Source organism: Gobio gobio (assembly GCF_949357685.1).
Source record: "Gobio gobio genome assembly, chromosome: 2".
NCBI classification, from domain to species: Eukaryota; Metazoa; Chordata; class Actinopteri; order Cypriniformes; family Gobionidae; genus Gobio; species Gobio gobio.
In genome coordinates, this window is record NC_137098.1 from 61,640,673 (window position 1) to 61,660,689 (window position 20,017).

The window sequence follows — 20,017 nt, forward strand, 5'->3', positions numbered from 1 at the left end:
GTAAGAAATGAAAAGCTACACACTCCATCAGTTAGGGTTAGAAGAACTGTTGCCAAACTGCATCACTGCAATGATTCAATCATAGACTCTTAAGCATTTGCCAAATTAAATACAAACAGCAACTTGCCAGGCAGTGTATATGGCAGTAGTAGAAACACTCTCCACTGAAAGAACATCCCTTTCCAGCAACCCACCTGTGAGCTGTTGTGTCTGACTGACACAGCACTGACCAGCAGGAACTGGCCATGATTGGGACACCCAAGAAGTGCCCGAACTAGAGGACCCCTACTTCCTCTGCCAGTGTGTAGATGTGATCTCGGGACAAACCACTGCAACAAGATGGAAGCCAGGAAAAAAGTCAGATTGCACTATCAAACACAGGCCTTTTTAAAAATGCTATAAACTACAATCAAACGGCTGTTCAGGAGGATATTTATTCATCTTTAGTAAACAATGCTATATGCAACTTACAGATGAAGAACATCACAATTATTTGATTGCAAGAGTGATTGTAGAGTGATACTAACTAGATTTGAACAAAGGCGAAATGCAAAAAAGGAGAAAAAGAATTTATGAATAAATGAATGAACAAACAAACAAGTGTTATTAAAAATAACATTTTCTTGAATATCTCAGTCAGTGGTTCTCAACATTTTTGACTTGAAGCCCACCACAGTCCAACACAATAATCATAGACCCCTACATAACATATTAACAAAACTAGAACTACGAATATGATTAACTATAATATTTATTAATAGAAACTGTGAGAGTCAGTACAGGCAAATTAACCACAATCCATTTTGTGATTCCAGAACTCTTTGCAATAAAAACTAGATGAAAAAGTTTGCAGACAAACTTTGATGTTGGCTTGATGAAGACTAGCCAGAAATTTTGAAAGTAGTTTTGAAAGTTTTGAGTTTTAAAAAAAGTTTGAAGTTAGAAGGCTTTGCAGTTAAAGTAGTTTTAAACGTTTGAAAGTTAAGGCCATGCTGTTATATATGGGTTCAAGGGCATTGCTACATTGTTGCTAGGGTATTCTGGGTGGTTGCTAGGGTGTTGCTATGGTATTCTGGATGGTTGTTAGGGTGGAAAAAAAGAAATATATATTTTTTTGCATTTTAATTTAGTTTGATCATTAAAATCAAATATTAATGAATAGTAAATAGACTAATATATTAATTAAATACTGTAGTAATTTTATGAATATACATCATTTAAGTCCCCATGGAAGTGTGCTGAGGGCCCAGGGCCCTGGTTAAGAAACACTGATCTAAACTATAAGACAAATTGTAAAGAAAATGAGTAGTAAGTCAGAATATGCTGTTATTTTAAATACAATTTACATAATAATACATTTTGCAGCCAAACACAAAAATATATATACACACAACCCAAATTAAACCTATTTATAATAATCTCACTAAATAAACCAGATCATGACACCTTGTGACCAGGCAACATATACATTTAGCAACCAATAACCAATTAGATAAATTATTTTATGTGAACATTAATCCTGGTGTTTTAACAGCTTTATTTTGGATAGTTTTGAATAGCCGCTCTGAACTGCACAACCTCAGCTATGCTATCTAGCTTCTGTCAAAGTCATGTCATGTGAAGTACAACGTTTTTGCGGACTTTGGGGAGCGAATTGACAAATTACAAACCGCCACTCACCTTATTCCCTGTCGTAACAATGGGAAGAGTGGAAATGCTCGCTGTGCTTGTTTGTCGAAACATACATGTTGTAAGACATTCTGTGACCACTCTGCCCCTGAGCGCAGCCATCTTGGATCGACCAAATGCATTGTACGGCGAGCGCAAAGGGACATCGCGTTTCCGCTCCGCCCCCTCTCAAATAAAACCGCACATCTGTAGCTGTGTCCCAATTCAAGGGCTGCATCCTTTGAAGGCCGTGTCCTTTGAAGTGCACGGCCGACGCAGCCTTCAAAGGACGCTCCGAGACTCGTTTACAGTGGAAGGTATAGCGGATTGCGTCACCGCGGCGCGACGAAGGCTGTCCCAATTCGTAGGTCCTTCGAAGGCTCCTTCAAAATACGGCCTGCAAATGCGTCCTTCTTTTCCCATGAAATGAAGGATACTCGGATGGATGCTTCGCAGCCTTGCCTACCCCAGAATTCCTTGCGCGCCGCGACGTCAGAGAAATTGCCAGATTACACTTTTAAATGCAAGTATTGGGTTTCAATTTACTCCAGTAATCTAATGTATCTACTGATAAAAATAAAATGTTGACTAATATGTTACCAACATACGATTTTATATAGGCCTAGTTTATATTCTTTATTATGCACATAAATGGGCCGAGGTAAACATCTTTAGTTGTTTTGTTTTTAGGCAGTTGAATATAACTTTAAAGTCCAGTATAAATGTTCATTTCAGTTCTCTTCAATGGCAGCTGTCAACAGTTGCTAAATAGTACATATAATGTAACGAAATACATTTACTCTGTATTTGAGTATAATTGTGAAGTACCTCAGATTTTTATTCAACTTCATCTCAGAGGCAAATATTGTGGTTTTATGAAAAACTGACTTTTAACACATGGATATTACATTTTGATATTAGTTATCGTTTAAAAAAGAATCTAAAAATAAAATACACTAGAAATATGTCTTATAGAAAAGGGATAGGCACCGTTGGTCTTGGAGGACCACTGTCCTGCAGAGTTCAGCTCATAGAACAGTTATGCATCTTAAAATATTTTGTTGTGTGCTTTGAGGATGTGAGTTAATTTAATTTATTCTTCCCTCTTTCTGAAAACATCTTAGCGACATGGCAGCCGTCGAATAAGTCAGCACTGCAAACCTGTTGGTAGACAGTGGAAAATGCACTGATCCCAGATGATGTCCCGCTGACCCAGAAAGGCTTCACCAGGGTCAATAAAGCCCAGCTCAATAAAAGTCTACATAAAAACATTTTCTTCCATCTGTTTTATGTACTGTTAATTTTAAAATGTATTTAGTTTTTCTAATCTTAAACGTAACTTATGTAAATAGTTGTAAAAAGTACTGTAAATAAAAATGTATAGAACAATTTATTTTTTTATTTACAAATTAATTGACATGACAAAAATAAATGTACAGAATTATTTATTTTATTTACAAATTATTACTTGCATAACAAAAATAATGTGTAGAACAGTAATATTTCATTTACACATTTTAATTTACAAAACCAAAATTTTAGTTCTCAACAATCTCTCAAGAAGAGAAAACAATCAGTCCATTCTCTCCCTGCTCTCCTCTGTCTCTCGCTGAAACTTCCTGTCCTCCCTCAGTATCTCCATCAGCTCATCCTCTCGTCTCGTCTCCTCTTGGCTGGAGTTGCTCCTCCTCTTGGTCATCCACTGCTGAACTTGGCCCTGGTGTGTCCTCAAGGATGGAGTGGGGTTGTCCCAACACCTCAATCATGAAGACAAACCATGGCCAAGTTCCCCACTCCCTCACCTGTCCCAGGACACTTTCAATCCTAAGGCAGAGAAAATAAACATGTCTGTCAACAACAAACACAACAGCACAATACATTTCAGTAAAGATGTGTCTATTAACTTGAATATTTTTTTTTTTTTTTAAGTTGTAATACGTTTTTTTTTTTTTTTTTACCTGCAAGGCAGGGGTGCAATCTTAAGAAAATTAAAAAATATGAAGCATCAGTAGCCTACAACCATACAAAATACTCCAGAAATCATATTTATAGATACTCAAATTCTATATTCTCGATTTTTCCGGCCTGGTAAATAAATACTAATTTGCTGCCCTCATTTTAATAAAGCTGCTAAAAGTAACTTGATCCATAAAACAAAACGAAATATTAAATCAGATCACCTAACGAATAAAGCTGTGCCGTGGTAACACAGAAATAAAGACCACCGGCTTTTAAAACGTTTCGTTGGTTATTTTAGTAAATTAAAACACAATAGGCTACTTACAGTAGGTGTTCTTCGGCCGCGGGATGGGCAGAGGAATACACTGCGAAGAATCCACTTGTTCCGGTTGGTTCTATCCTTCGCGGCCGGGGAGACGGATGGGTTGGGTTGCCAGGTCTCTGCAACAAAAGTAGTCCAAAACTCCCAATGCGATTTTCTCCATCGAGCGGCCGAATTCTCCACTGCAGTTGTACGTTTAGGGGTGTTGGAGCGGCGAAAACTTATTATGGGGTAGAAACAAACCCGCGGAAATAATTTTTCACCCGCGGCACCAACTTAAAAGTAGCCTAATTCGGCTGAAAAAACGGGGACTTGGCAACACGGACGGCAGGCTGCATTTGAAGGCCCCTTCGAATTGAGACAGCCTTCGTCGCGCTGCGGTGACGCAATCGGCCTTCAAATGCGGCCTTTGAAGGATGCAGCCCCCGAATTGGGACACAGCTTGTGAATGCATTCTGGCTGAGAGAACGCCATTAGGCTTGCGTTTTTCATCCCGGTAGTTTAGCATAGGAAACACCTGTAAGTACATTTTAAACGTAAAAAATGACGGAAGAGATGGATAACTGGGATGAAGATTTGGAAGAGGACGCCACGATAGCAAGTGTCTTCAAAAACTTGAGTAATCTGACATTTTTTCACATTTTTAAAATCATTTTAGACTTTTCCCTATGTGTATAGTGATAAGAATTAGACAAGATTAAAGATTAGGATAAGATAATTCGATTGAATTAAATTATAGAAGGAAAAAAAAACAACAACAGAAAAACCGAAAGTGAAACGGACCAACATGGATTTTGAAAGGAATTCAAACCGAAACCAAAACAGAAAAATATGTCTTATTTTGTATTTTTATTTATTTTTTTAATCCAGATATAAAGAAACAACATCTTATTTCCGAAGTACGGCCATCAACTGAACAAGTGGACTCTGGTGAGTTGACCATTAATCAAATAGATCAGCATTCTGATAGAAAGTGTGATTTTAACATTTAGCTTATGTAGTAGGCTATGTACTAGTATAAGTTCTTAAAATTATGTTTTGTTATCAGTTGCATTGCCCTGTGGTCATCAAATGCCAGCGGACTATGTTGTTGCATTGTTCAAGTATTATCTTAAACAGGTTAGTCCCTATAACACTGTTTATATTGTTTATTTACTGACACATATGCTACCATTTTATGATCAACTGGTTCTTGTCTTTTCAGAAAAATACAGATTTTTCCTGCCCTGGTTTTAATGAGATTCGGAAGAAAACCTGCGGTGCAAAGCTCTCTTATCAGGACATCTGTCGGCTGATCCCACTGACAGACAAGCAACGGGAATTCCTAGAGGAGAACCTCGCTGCACTTGTTGCTCGAAGGCTGTTTGACTTTAAAGCTGTAAGATCATTCAGTTTGTCTGCTGTTTGCATGACCTCTTAAAGGGAAAGTTCACCCAAAAATGTACTCACCCTGGAGTTGTTCCAAACCTGTATGAGTTTCTTTGTTCTGCTGAACACAAAAGAAGATATTTTGAAGAATGTTTGTAACCAAGCATATAGAGCAACCATTGACTACCATAGTAGGAAAAAAAAAATACTATGGTAGTCAATGGTAGCTCTATCTGCTTTGTTAACTGTTAACAGTATTAGTTGTGTCTTTATACTTAAAAATATAGAACTACCTTTTAAATTTTAGGACAGGGGTCCCCCGCTTGATTGCAATATTTGGGGGAGTCCGTGGCATATAAAAGATTGAAAACCCCTGTCCAGAATAATGCATCTGTTTGTCATTACCGCAGTGCCCAGGATGCCAGTCTCATGTGGAAAGACGAGATCGAAGTAACCTGTGTGTACACTGCACTATCTGTACGGCCAACATGAAACGCACGTACTGCTTCTGCTGGAACTGCCGGAGGGAATGGAAGGGGCCGACCAATAATGCTGTGCGGTGTGACAATAATGGCTGTGGACAGAGAGTGGTAAATAAAGTCTTATTTTGACCACAATAATTCAATTATTTAATCTTATATTAACATTTTGTTGCATTTGAACAGAAAACTTCAGATCCTCTTAAACCATGCAAACCCGAGATTAAAAGGGAAATTCTTAGACAAGAGGGAGAAGATGTAAGTGATAGTATAATACAATATATGTTTAAAATCGTTGAATAGTAGCATTGAAACAATTAAAGGGATAGTTCGCCCAAAAATTAAATTGACCCCATGATTTACTCACCCTCAAGCCATCCTAGGTGTATATGACTTTCTTCCTTCAGACGAATACAATCGGAGTTATATTAAAAAATGTCCTGGCTAACCCAAGCTTTATAATGGCTGGGAATGGCAGCCCAAAATTTGAAACCCAAAAAAGTGCATCCATCCATTATAAAGTAAAGTAACGCTTGCGCTACGTCTGACGTCATTGTCGCGCCAGTTACACTTTTTCCGTAAGTTGAATACAGAAGGTGGTCTGGCAGAAGCTAGATATTTTACTTTATAACATGTTAAATATGGATATTTTTCTTACACAAACTCATTGATGCACTTCAGAAGGTCTTTATTAACCCCCTGGAGCCGTGTGGAGCACTTTTATAATGGATGGATGCACTTTTTGAGCTTCCATTATAAAGTTTGGATTAAAGTGATTGTATTCGTCTGAAAGAAGAAAGTCATATACACCTAGGATGGAGTAAATTATGGGATAATTTTTGGGCGATCTATCCCTTTAAGAAACACATGCTATTGTGGTAATTGTCCTAAGGATGTGGGAATGTACTCTATATTTTTGTGTGTCTCTTTCCACTGCTCTGTCAAGATTTACCCAATAAAAGCCAAATCCCCTGACAGAAAACGTCTGGCACTGCTCATCAACAATGTGGAGTTTAAATTCATAGATGACAGGACCGGGGCAGAAAAAGATGAGCTGAGTATGGAGATGCTGCTCAATGGTCTGGGTTACACTGTGGTGACACTCAGAGACCTCACTGCACAGGTGCGTACAAGTGTATTTAAGCCAAATCTACTGGAGCCAAGGACCAAAATTGGGGCTTTTTTTTAGTATTAGTTCACTTAAAGGGTAACTAAACCCTAAACCAACTTTTTTTAGTTAATGATCTGTAATACTGGGGCTTTATTAATGCTGTTCATTGATTCAAGTAAATGTTTTGACATTTGAGTATAAAGTGTTTTAATTCTATAAAATATGGTGTAAAACCGCCAAAGTGCTGCCCTCTTAAGGTTGAACGGGGGCTACTGCAGTTTAATTTTCCTATTGGACGTTGTGGTACATCGTGACGTAGGATGGTACCTCCAACGGCTCTCTATCCGCGCCCCTAGCACGAGCTCACCACGCCCTCAGAAATATTTCCCCCAATCACATGATGAGAGCGGCTACACTCCAGTATGAACTGTCATATTACATGAAGTAAACATTATGAATGAAACTCACTTGACACTTGCTTTAAAATTGTATTGAAGAAAATACGGTTAAATAATGCAGTTGTCAGTACACGTCAGGCTTTTCTTGTGATATTATTGCCGCCCGTCATGTGTTCAGATAATTTTCATACTTGAGACGCGCTTTCAAACCCTGACACGCAAGTGGTTGCCGCGGACGCAGATAGATTAGGTCAGTTCTCTTGCGCGGCTGCTTCACTATTATCGTCGGCATCGGGAGTTAACGCAGTTTGAGCAGCGGCTCGCATTGATAAGGCTCCGGGTTTGTGTCTGTTACAGACAATCCACCCTCCTCCACTTCAGGTGAAGGTAGGCGAAATGACCGCTCTGTTGCAAAGCTGGCGTCACTCCAGTCATTCTCCATCTTTGCGACTCGCGAGTCTGACAGCTGTCAAACAACCCGTCCCTGAGGGTCTCAGGTGCACACCCTCCGCTCAGCCCCGCCCTCGGTTTGTCCCCTCTGTGTCCGCCGGGCTCTGCCCACTTTTCCAGCATTTTTTAAAAATTGCCAGTGGGTGGAGTTAAGCTCTGAGCAGGGGTTTAGTTACCCTTTAAAAATGAAAATTTCCTGATATCTCATCCAAGATGTTCATGTCTGTCTTTCTTCAGTCGAAAAGAAATTAAGTTTTTTGAGGAAAACATTCCAGAATTTTTCTCCACATAATGGATTTCAACAGCAACCAATGGGTTGGAGGTCCAAATCAATGCAGTTTCAAAGGGCTTCAGAGGCTCTGCACGATCCCAGCCGAGGAATAGGGTCTGGGATCGCGCAGAGCCTCTGAAGCCCTTTGAAACGGCATTGATTTGGACCTTGTTGATTGCCGTTGGAGTCCATTAAATGGAGAAAAATCCTGGAATGTTTTCCTTAAAAAAAACATCATTTCTTTTCGACTGAAGAAAGAAAGACATGAACATCTTGGATGAGATGGGGGTGAGTAAATTACAGCTGGAAATGTTCATTTTGAAATGAACTAATCCTTTAAAGATATTGATGGTCTGATGTTCAGGGCATGTTTGCTGCCATGCAAGACTTCGCCCAGCGCGAGGAACATGTCCAGTCGGACAGCTGCTTCGTGGTGTTGATGTCTCATGGAGATGCCAGCGGAATCTGTGGAGTTTTCGCTTCCCTCAGCAGTGATGATGAAGAGGACATCTTTCCAACAGATGACATTTTTAATTGCTTGAACACTCCAAACTGTGCTGGATTGCGGGACAAGCCAAAAATCATCCTCATCCAGGCGTGTAGGGGTGGTGAGTAACAAAACAATATATTAGAGAAGTAAAAGTGTCTAAATATTTGATTCGGTTAAAAGCCCATCCAGAGCTCTGATATAGCAACATGCTTTGACGAATGTTTATAGAAAAAGAAGGCAGTGTAGATGTCCAGGATAGTGTGCCAAGACATAGAAGAGGGAAAGAGCACCGTGAAAAAGACTTCTGCTGCCTGTGGTCCTGTACTCCAGGTAAATAATAGTTCTGTATACCCGATTCCACTATGTTTACTAGAGCTGCACGATTCTGGAGAAATTAAGAATCACAATTTAATTTAGAGATCACGATTCTCCCACGATTCTGAACAGACAACTAAGCAAAATAACATGCAATTTACAAGAGATTTGAATTTTTGAGTAACATTAAATGATGCTGAGTCCTGGGTTTATTGTTTTAAATATGTGTTATTTGTTTTACAAGGAGTGAGGATCAGTCACACTGTACTGTATATCATAATTTGTATTTTTTCGTACAGACACGGTGTCCTATAGAAACAAAGAGAAGGGCTCACATTTCATCCAAGACATTGTGGAAATATTTAATGAGCATGCCTGCCAGGACCACATCGAGGAGCTCTTCAGAAAGGCAAAGTCACATTCTTTAGCAAGACATTAAATTCGACATTATATGTGTTTTTTCAATGGTTGATGTTTACTTCCTTGTATTGTGTTTTATAACCTTGTATGTCAGTTTATATCGCACTAACCAGTCAAATACAAACAGGCCTAGAATAAAGAAACATTTTAGGTTGTAATGTGTGGTTAGTTGTATTTTAATATTTATTTTTATTTTTGAAACAGGTCCTTAAGAAGTTTAAGGAGAAACATCCAGATCAGATGCCATGCAAAGAAAGAACAACATTATCTAAAAGATTCTACCTCTTCCCAGGGTTGTAAAACTTCTGCTTTCCTTATTAAATTAGAAACGTGATGTATGCATCTTTATCATGTTTGGAGAAAACATGCTGTCTATCGTGAAGCTTGACTTGAGCACTAAAGCACCTGATATTGAAATATATATATATATATATATATATATATATATATATATATATATATATATATATATATATATATATATATATATATATATATATATATATATTACTCACTTAAAAATGTTGGGTTAAAATAACCCAACAAGTAACCCAACTGTGGGTTGGTATAGCACCTTCCCAACTGTGGGTTATTTTAACCCAATGCATTGGGTTAAAAAACAGTTGGGTTAAAAGTAACCCAACAGTTGAGTTAACTTTTTATTTTTATTCATGTCATTATTTTAATAAATAAAATACACATTTTCAAATACAGATTGTTTATTTTTAAGAAACAATACATACATTTTAAAATATACATTTTAAATGTCAAACTAAATATTGGGGAGTCTAGCATTTAATGTAAATATACATAAATGTGTACATATTAAATTGTGTACATAACAGCACAAATACATTCAAAACCTATTTAAAAAAATGTACAAACAGTACACATTCAAATCAAAACATATATTTGAAACATACACACAAATGTACATAGAGTAAACATACATAAAATGTGTCCATACAACACACAAATTAATACTACATTTAAAACTACACAAAAGTGTACAGAAATATTACATTCAAAACCTATACAACAGAATACACAAATTCATAATATTAATATATATACAATATCATGACCATCAGGAAAATCAAGAAAAGCAACTGTATTGTGAACATACTGTATTTATTTCATTGTTCTTTTTAAATATGAATACTGGACCTGTTAGGTTTGTGAAATCTGCTGACCTAGATTGCTGATGTCATTTCTTGTAACTGCTCAGCTGTAAAGTTGGATTTCCTGTATTTGAAAACAGAAACCAGCAACACTGTGATCCCTGAACTTTATGTTCATTGCACCAAACCTGGGAGGCCGTGTGTTATCTGTCTTTACATTTATTTTTCACAAATGGAATAAGTCATTGAGGGTTATATGCTGTACTTTAGGCAACAAATAACCTCTGTCTCACTCAAATAAGCATTAGATGCACTTGAATGAAGGCTTTGTCTCAACTCACTAAACATATATATATATATATATATATATATATATACATGTGTGTGTGTGTGTGTGTGTGTGTGTATTTTTGCTATATGTTATGGAATGTCTGAATATAGATATCATAGGATTTATTTGTGAATTATTACTATGAAACAATACTGTATAGGCCTACTATAAAGGTAAAATATATATTCACAGTAGAAATATGAAATAATTTGTCCACAGCCAAAGCCACATTTTTCCCTCTGAGGGACCTGATACTAAATTATAAAATCAATCGAATGCATAACTATAAATAATAAAAATAAATAAATAAAATATTTATTCTCTAAGAGGAAAGAAGACCATTGGTAAGATTATCTTCTTATTGCTGCTGTCCAATTCTTCGGGCCGGTTCTGATTCACTGTGGAGTACATTGTTGGAATCTTGGAATACATCATCTAACTGTTCGATTACAATTATATAGCCTAGGTAACTTTTATATAATAATAACTGCATTTAACTGCATTGTTGGAAAATTGGAATCTAATCTGTTCGATGAAAATTATGTAGGCTAGACAATTTTTATATAATAATTTAACGTGCGCATTTAAATAAATTACTTATTTCAAATATCCATCGATTCATTATTTTTAACCGGTTAATTTAATTGAACTGTCCAAAAGTGTTGTCGTCGTGATATTAAGTGGTTTTCCTTAGAGTTAATGCCACTGATCTATATAATGACCAGTGGTTAATGCACTTGTACTGAAGGCTAGTCAAGAAAATAGTTTGTTTAAAAAAAAAAAGACTGTTCCCACCTGGTGGAATTTATAATTATTTTTTTTTAATTGTTCTGTCCTATGTGTTCTGTAGATTAACTGAGACTTGCCTGTTTTAGTTGCTTCTATTGCTCTCATTTGTAAGTCGCGGATAAAAGCGTCTGCTAAATGACTAAGTTACATGTAAATGTAAAAAAACAAACTAGCTTGACACTTTGGAGAGATGCGTTTGTGGCAGCGCAACAATGGACGTCACATCATCAACCTCATGTTGTTTTCAAGTAAAATAGTCCACGGTTGAATTAGTAACTTTTTGGTCTAAGCTATTAATTAAACATATCAGGTCTAAAACATATGATAAATGCCTTTCAATATGTTGGACACGACGTGAAGTAGGCCTACCGCTCAAAATGCAAATACATGCAAATTTGCTGCCATCTGCTGCTGCCGCAGAGGAGGATTCCTTCAGTTCGTCGAAGTGTCCAGAGATTGAGTTAATTTGTTAACTTTGTTTTGACGATTAAGCAACTGGAATCAATCTTTGAAGGGTAAGTAAAACAGAGGTAGAGAGAATGAATTTGACTTTACTTGTCAAGGTTTATGGAGGTAGCCACATTTCTTGCATAGCCTATTGTTTTGAATTGTGTTGAATTTTTTTTTCTAACGACCTTTATGTAGGCTATTTTCATTATAGTGAATATTAGGCTATCTGTGTCACAATATGTTGCATACACAGGGGCTTTGATTCCTGATTTCTGTATATGCTACAAACCTGAAAATCAGGTTTGACTGAAGTTTGATATATGGCCCTAAGGCGAAACTGAAACACACACCCAAAGACTCGCCATCACAAGAGGTAGATGACTTTACGATGATTTCAATTTTCAAATCCATCTTCAACACTATGAATTGCAATAAATAGTTAGTTTAAACGATCCAAAACATTTACCAGTGAGACAATGTAAGTATCAATGCACTTTGACATTGTTTTGTTAAATTAGTTCACTTTAAAATGAACTTTAAAAGTCATACACCTAGGATGGCTTGAGGATGAGTAAATCATGGGGGTAATTTTCATTTTAAAGTGAACTAATCCTTTAAGTTTTATCATAAAATGTATGATTGACTATATACAGTTTCTATAAATGTCATTGAATCATATAATGCTAATATACTAACCTGTTACAGGCTACATTTTTTATATCTAGATTTTTAGGTCTACATTATTTATGGGGAGGACATTTTTCCAATTAACAGTGTTTACTGTAGCATTTTTCTGTTCTTATAGTATTTTTTAGAAGTGTACAGTTATTTGAAATTCTTGAGCTCATGAATAATTTGTAACTTTTGAAGTGTTCAAGCAAATCTTCAAATCTTTTTTTTTTTTTTTTTTCTCTAGTTGACTGCTAAATTTAAACACTGTGTATATCTGTGTTTGTGTATGATTTTAGCTGTAAAGTCATGGCTGCCCTCAGTGATTTGTCTGAAAGATTCACATGTTCCATATGTCTGGACGTGTTCACTGACCCTATAACTACTTCCTGTGGACACAATTTCTGTATGGCCTGCATCAGAAGCCACAGGGACCGCAGTCCATGCTCAATGTGCCCACTGTGTGGGAAGGCATTGGACTCAAAACAAGATTTTACCATAAACAGAACAATTAGAGACACTGCAGAGGACATCAAAAGAAAAAGGATCCAGGAGAACCCTGAAGTGTCCTGTGATAGTTGCCCAAAGAAGAAAATGCGGGTTGCAGTTAAATCATGCCTACACTGTGGAACCTCTTTCTGCGAGACTCACTTGGAGCCCCATGTAACTGCAGAAAAACTCATGAAACACAAACTAATTAACCCTGTGAAGAATCTTGATGAATACATTTGCAAGAATCATGAAAGACCTCTGGTACTTTACTGTAGAGATGATCAGACAGCCATCTGTCAATTCTGCTCAGAGAGTGACCACAAGAATCATAATACTGTCCATCTGGAGGAGGAGAGTTTGGTAATACTAACTAATGGTCGTTAAAGGGATAGTTCACTCAAAAATGAAAATTCTCTCATTATTTACTAGCCCTCATGTCATTTTAAACCCAGAAAGCTTTCGTTCTTCTTCAGGAACCCAAATGAAGATCTTTTCTGATGAAATCTGAGAGATTTCTGTCCCTCCATTGACAGCTACACAACTTCAACTTTGACGCTTCAAAAAGTTCATAAAGAGATTGTAAAACTAATCCATATGGATTGAGCGGTTTAGTCCAAATCTTCTAAAGATACTTGATCGCTTTACATTGATTCTTGCTGAAGCTCAAACGTTCTGCGTAACACGAGAATGAACCTCATTGGTTCTCACTGAAGCTCAAATGTGATGCGTAACACGAGAATGAACCTCATTGGTTCTCGCTGAAGCTCAAATGTGATGCGTAACACGAGAATGAACCTCATTGGTTCTCACTGAAGCTCAAATGTGCTGCGTAACACGAGAATGAACCTCATTGGTTCTTGCTGAAGCTCAAATGTGATGCGTAACACGAGAATGAACCTCATTGGTTCTCACTGAAGCTCAAATGTGATGCGTAACACGAGAATTAACCTCATTGGTTCTCGCTGAAGCTCAAATGTGATGCGTAACACGAGAATTAACCTCATTGGTTCTCGCTGAAGCTCAAATGTGATGCGTAACACGAGAATGAACCTCATTGGTTCTCGCTGAAGCTCAAATGTGATGCGTAACACGAGAATGAACCTCATTGGTTCTTTCTGAAGCTCATATGTGCTGCGTAACACGAGAATGAACCTCATTGGTTCTCACTGAAGCTCAAATGTGATGCGTAACACGAGAATGAACCTCATTGGTTCTCGCTGAAGCTCAAACGTGATGCGTAACACAAGAATGAACCTCATTGGTTCTTGCTGAAGCTCAAATGTGATGCGTAACGCAAGAATGAACCTCATTGGTTCTTTCTGAAGCTCAAACGTGATGCGTAACATGAGAATGAACCTCAATTCATATGGATTAGTTTTACAATCTCTTAAACTTTTTCTCTATTTAATTTTTGAAGCGCCAAAGTGGTATTTGCGTAGCTGTCAATGGAGGGACAAAAAGCTCATCAAAAAGATCTTCATTTGTGTTTCGAAGATGAAAAAAAGTCTTACAGGTTTGGAACGTCATGAGGGTGAGTAACTAATGACAGAAATCTCATTCTTGGGTGAACCATCCATTTAATAGCAACTCTGAAAATATACAGAATACTTTTCAACATTAAAAAATGACTAAAATTTTAAGATATATTACAATCGACATTATTTTCACAGAAATTGCTGATGAATAAAAAGATTCAGGACAAGTCACGGAAAATGAAAGAAATTAAACATTCTACAAGGTTTAACAAAGTAAGTGGTATTGATTCTGCCACCAAGCAGATTTTATTTCTGTGTTCCTTCTATTTTGTTTGGTTTAAGTATGAATTTTAAAGGTCCACAAGAGTTTTATTAGTTTTATGTTGTGGTGATTTTTCAATTAATATTTTCTTCCTAAAATTCACAACAGCAAGCCAAAGAGAAGGAGATTGAAGAGAACATCAAGTTTTTCAAGGAGATCTTTGAGAGAAGTAATGCGGAGCTACTTGAGCTCATGGAGGAAAAGCATAAAGAAACAGAAAGACGAGGCGAGGAGCTCATCAGAGAGCTAGACAAAGAGATCAATGAGCTAAAGAGAAGACAAACTGAACTGGAGCAGCTCTCAAATCCTATGGATTTCACACAAGTCAGTCTTTCTCACTAAACCATGGTAAGAAATGAAGCCATGTGTACACTTGACTTGAGGGCCTTTTCTCCTCTATCCATTCTAGATTATTAACCTCCTGCGCAACCCCATATATACCAAGCGCTCAAACAACATCAGCATTGATGCACATGAACATGGGCGTATTCTGAGGAATACAATATCATGGCTTCAGGGTGTCTTGGATGAGAAAATGAGAGAAACTGGTAAATATTTACTATGTAACCAATCATATTTACACTATCATATACTCTTTAATCAGACAGAAAAGCTTATTTAGTTCTTTCCCACTGTTCTTACCGATGTAGTTGGCAGAGAGCTGCGGAGTGTACAACGTTATGCAGGTATGGAAAAACTACTAAAATTTACATTTAGTACACTAAAAATAAACTCTTAAAAGGATAGATCACCCAAAAATGAAAATTAGCCCATGATTTACTCACTCTCATCTATAGGTGTATATGACATTCTTCTTTCAGACGAATACATCAGAGTTATATAAAAAATGTCCTGCCTCTTCCAAGCTTTATAATGGCATTGACTTGATGGGTCGTTTTTGAAGTCCATAAAAGTGCATCTATACATCATATAACTGCTCCACACGGCTTCGGGGGATTAACAAAGGCCTTTTGAAGCGAAGTGGCACATTTGTGTAAGAAAAATATCCATATTTAAAACTTGCTTCTTGCAGTCAGCGGTCTGCAAGTCGACTTACGGCGAAAGAGTAACCCTCGAGTAAATCGTGCTAATTTACATTTTTGGGTGAACTATTCCTTTAAGGGCCAGATTTACTAACAGCTGGCACCAACACAAACCCTCTTTTGCTGTTAAAAACTGATTTACTAAAGGTAGTGAGGGTGAAATTAGCGATGAAAAGGCTGAACTTACTGCATATGCATTGTAGAAGTTTCTCATTCAAACACAACATTTATGGGAGAGTATTTAAATAAGACACGCAACACAGTTGCTACTACACTCTCAGAAATGTATTTTCAATCTTCTTGGCTCAATTTTAAAGAACCCTTTATGCCAAAAAGGTTCTATATAACAGGGTTTCTACGCATATAGGACAATGCACACTGAGACACCTATTTTAAAGGATTAGTTCACTTCAAAATGAAAATTTCCTGATAATTTACTCACCCCCAACTCATCCAAGATGTTCATGTCTTTCTTTCCTCAGTCGAAAAGAAAATACGTTTTTTGAGGAAAACATTCCAGGATTTTTCTCCACATAATGGACTTCCATTGCAACCAAAATGTTGAAGGTCCAGATCAATGTAGTTTCAAAGAAAGAGCTTCAGAGGCTCTGCGCGATTGCAGACAAGGAATAGGGTCTTATCTAGCGAAACAATCGGTCATTTAAAAAAATTTAATAAAAATGAATATAGTTTTTAACCTAAATTGCTCATCTTGCGCTGCTCTGCGGCTGCCAATCACGGAAACGTCACACTAGACGTAGGCAGAAGTACCGCCCCAAGCGAACGTGCAAGGACTAATACAAACTCCCTTTACCAGAAAACACTCCATCTTCATCTTCATCTGACATTGTTGTTTTACCCTTGTTTTTTTTTTTGCTACAGGGCGTTTGTATCAGTCTTCGCATGTGCTCTTTGTAAACACGGGGGCGGTACTTCTGCCTACGTCTAGCGTGATGTTTGCGACGTGATTGCGCAATCACTGGTGAGCTACAGAGCAGCACAAATTGAGGAAATTAGGTTAAAAAGTATATTCATTGTACTTGTTTTTTTTATGATCGATGGTTTGGCTAGATAAGAACCTATTCCTCATCTGGGATCACACAGAGCCTCTGAAACCCTTCCTTTAAAACTGCATTGATTTGGACCTTCGACATTTTGGTTGCCATGGAAGTCCATTATGTGGAGATAAATCCTGAAATGTTTTCCTAAAAAAAAATATTTATTTTTGACTGAAGAAAGAAAGACATGAAAATCTTGGGTGAGATGGGGGTGAGTAAATTATCAGGAAATTTTCATTTTTGAAGTGAACTAATCCTTTAAGGGCTCTGTATGTTGTCAAATCAATGAAAAACCCCTTAGAAGATACAAATATTAACAGAGTATGTACTAAATATAATGCTTTATAAACCATTTATGTTACACATGGTCTGAAAATGGTTTGGTAATTTGAGTCTGGAAAAGTATGGAATTTTAAAATTGAAAATGTGTAGGAACCCTGATATAAGGAGAAATGTCTTAAATGATTGCATAATACTTGCATGGGTAACACTTTACAATAAGGTTCATTAGTTAACTACATTAGCTAACATGAACTAATAATGAACTGCACTTATAAAGCATGTATTTATCTTTGTTAATGTTAACTTCAACATTTACTAATGCATTATTAAAATCTTGCTAACATTAGTTAATGCACCGTGAACTAACATGAACAAACCATGAACAGCTGGATTTTTATGAACTAACGTTAAGTAAGGAATAATTTTCCCATGATTTACTCACCCTCAAGCCATTCTAGGTGTATATGACTTTCTTCTGATGAAGATGAGCACAATCAGAGTTATATTAATAAATATCCTGACGCTTCCAAGCTTTCTAATGGCAGTGATGGTCCATTGAGTTTGTAGCTCATCCATCCATCATAAACATACTCCACACGGCTCCAGTGGGTTAATAAAGGCCTTCTGAAGCGAATCAGTGGAAAAATATCCATATTTACAACTTTATAAAGTAAAATATCTAGCTTGCGCCAGACCGCCTTTCATATTCATTGATTGATGTGCTTTTTTGAGCTACAAACTCAATGGACCCCGTCACTGCCATTATAAAGCTTGGACGCATCAGGATATTTACTAATATAATTTATTAATATAAATATTAATATCTGGTCCTAAATGTACAATTTACTATCAAAAAAGAAAAATAATCTACTTTAGATTACTGGTCAAAAATGTACATTTCCCCTTATATCCTTTATTAGTGGATGTGACACTTGACCCTGACACAGCTTATCCTGAACTCATGCTGTCTGATGACGGGAAAGAGGTCTGGAATACAGGCGAGTCACAGAAGATTCCTGACACCCCAAAAAGGTTTAACCATTGCTCGTGTGTCTTAGGAAAGGAAGGGTTCTCCTCACAGAAATTCTATTATGAAGTTCATGTCAGCAGGAAGACAGAGTGGGATTTAGGTGTGGCAAAAGAATCCATAGACAGAAAAGGGGAAATTGGGCTCCACCCTGAAAATGGATATTGGACTGTATGGCTGAGGAACAGGGAAGAGTATGCAGCGAACGATTGCTCCCCTGTCCCTCTCACCTTGAAAGAGAAGCCAGTGAAAGTGGGAGTTTTTGTGGATTTTGAAGAGGGTCTGGTCTCTTTTTATGATGTTGAAGCCAGGTATCATATATATTCTTTCACTGGACAGTCTTTTCCTGAAAAGCTCTATCCATATTTCAGTCCTGGAGAATACGAAGAAGGGCAGAACTCACAGCCTCTGATCATTACACCTGTTGACTCAATCGAGTAAATCAACTTTTAAATATTAAAATTAATTGATATGTCTTCGTATATAATACCTTCAGACCTAAAAGATGTTCAATGTGACCTTTCTTTATTTATACTGTATATTCATCCATTTATCAAAACAATCAATTTATGCTTCTTTTTTAAAAAAGATATGTATTTTTATTGTCAATTTTAATTTGAATTCCATTGCTAGAAGCAAATATTCTAAACGTGACATGTAAAACAGTATATTACAAATTCATTACATACATTTTTATGCTTTTATCCAAAGTGACTCACAAATAAATGTGTTTAAAACCATTATATATATTGCAAAATTTTCAACAAGTGTTTTATTGTATTGATCTGATATATTAACTTTTATGTCAGAATTTAATGTACAAGAAATTTTAATCATTTTCAGTATGTAAGTGACAAAACACCCATACACTCTAAAAAAAAAAAAGGTTCTATATTGCACCAAAAATGGTTATTGGCTCGTAATCATAGGGGAACCTTTTTTAGTGCTAAATAGCACCAATTTTGGTGCTTCAGTGGTTCTTCACCGGTTCTTTGACTAAGGTGCTATATAGCACCTCTGAAGAACCGCTGAAGAACCACTGAAGCACCAAAATTGGTGCTATATAGCACTAAAAAAGGTTCCCCTATGATTACGAGCCTTTTTTTTAGAGTGTAATATCAGCTAAAAAACATAATCCCATTCAAAACATTCTACAACCCCAAATCAGAAAAAGTTGGGACAGTATGGAAAACGCAAAAAAAAAAGAAAAAAAGAAGTGATTTCTAAATTTACTTTGACTTGACGTTTTTAAAACACAAAATTGCTTGCTGAAAATATATATTCATATTTCAAAATATTTCATGTTTTGTCTGGTCAACTTCATGTCATTTGTAAATATGCATCCTTTCCTGTCATTCAGACCTGCAACACATTTCAAAAAAAGTTGGGACAGGAGCAATTTAGGGCTAGTAATGAGGTAAAATGGTTAAATAATGATGTGATTTGAAACAGGTGATGTCAACAGGTGATTGTAATTATGATTTGGTACAAAAGCAGCATCCAAGAAAGGTCTAATCCTTTAGGAGCAAAGATGGGCCGAGGATCGCCAGTTTGCCAACAAATAAGTGAGAAATTTATTGAAATGTTTAAAAACAATGTTCCTCAAAGAAAGATAGGAAGAGATTTGGATATTTCACATTCAACAGTGCATAACATAATTCAAAGATTCAAGGAATCTGGAGGAATTTCAGTGCGTAAAGGACAAGG

The 20,017-nt window shown here is 36.7% G+C and overlaps 3 protein-coding genes across 3 annotated transcripts in view; 2 read left to right on the forward strand and 1 right to left on the reverse strand.

The window, feature by feature from the left end:
- The window catches only part of oxa1l (OXA1L mitochondrial inner membrane protein), a 12,504-nt gene extending 10,369 nt beyond the window's left edge, over nucleotides 1-2,135 (reverse strand). Inside the window, exons 1-2 of the mRNA XM_079805256.1 lie at nucleotides 1,681-2,135; nucleotides 195-329 (exon numbers count right to left, since the gene is read on the reverse strand). Coding sequence (XP_079661382.1) covers nucleotides 195-329; nucleotides 1,681-1,791 — 246 coding nt within the window. The 5' untranslated portion in view covers nucleotides 1,792-2,135. The remainder of the gene's footprint in view (nucleotides 1-194; nucleotides 330-1,680) is intronic.
- A 2,205-nt stretch (nucleotides 2,136-4,340) lies between these two features.
- Nucleotides 4,341-9,651, forward strand: casp23 (caspase 23, apoptosis-related cysteine peptidase). The gene is made up of 11 exons (XM_079844583.1): nucleotides 4,341-4,568; nucleotides 4,820-4,879; nucleotides 4,998-5,068; nucleotides 5,154-5,327; nucleotides 5,728-5,907; nucleotides 5,983-6,054; nucleotides 6,743-6,919; nucleotides 8,391-8,634; nucleotides 8,745-8,846; nucleotides 9,131-9,240; nucleotides 9,456-9,651. Exons 1-11 carry the CDS (start codon nucleotides 4,493-4,495, stop codon nucleotides 9,549-9,551), a joined length of 1,362 nt encoding a protein of 453 aa, XP_079700709.1. The 5' UTR covers nucleotides 4,341-4,492; the 3' UTR covers nucleotides 9,552-9,651.
- Nucleotides 9,652-12,290: 2,639 nt separating this feature from the next.
- On the forward strand, nucleotides 12,291-19,183 carry LOC307141469 (zinc-binding protein A33-like). The gene is made up of 7 exons (XM_079841696.1): nucleotides 12,291-12,420; nucleotides 12,911-13,463; nucleotides 14,774-14,851; nucleotides 15,009-15,224; nucleotides 15,310-15,448; nucleotides 15,551-15,586; nucleotides 18,204-19,183. The coding sequence occupies exons 2-7, from the start codon at nucleotides 12,921-12,923 to the stop codon at nucleotides 18,749-18,751; spliced, it is 1,560 nt and encodes a 519-aa protein (XP_079697822.1). The 5' UTR covers nucleotides 12,291-12,420; nucleotides 12,911-12,920; the 3' UTR covers nucleotides 18,752-19,183.
- The last annotated feature ends 834 nt before the right edge of the window (nucleotides 19,184-20,017 follow it).

What these genes read in the sequence shown, in the direction of transcription:
- casp23 (XM_079844583.1), top strand. Translation starts at nt 4,493, where the DNA reads ATGACGGAAGAGATGGATAACTGGGATGAAGATTTGGAAGAGGACGCC. An exon ending in GGCTGTTTGACTTTAAAGCT is followed by an intron (nt 5,328 to 5,727) that starts GTAAGATCATTC and finishes TCATTACCGCAG; the next exon opens with TGCCCAGGATGCCAGTCTCA. An exon ending in TCAGAGACCTCACTGCACAG is followed by an intron (nt 6,920 to 8,390) that starts GTGCGTACAAGT and finishes TCTGATGTTCAG; the next exon opens with GGCATGTTTGCTGCCATGCA.
- LOC307141469 (XM_079841696.1), top strand. Translation starts at nt 12,921, where the DNA reads ATGGCTGCCCTCAGTGATTTGTCTGAAAGATTCACATGTTCCATATGT. An exon ending in ATTCTACAAGGTTTAACAAA is followed by an intron (nt 14,852 to 15,008) that starts GTAAGTGGTATT and finishes AATTCACAACAG; the next exon opens with CAAGCCAAAGAGAAGGAGAT. An exon ending in TGAGAAAATGAGAGAAACTG is followed by an intron (nt 15,449 to 15,550) that starts GTAAATATTTAC and finishes TTACCGATGTAG; the next exon opens with TTGGCAGAGAGCTGCGGAGT.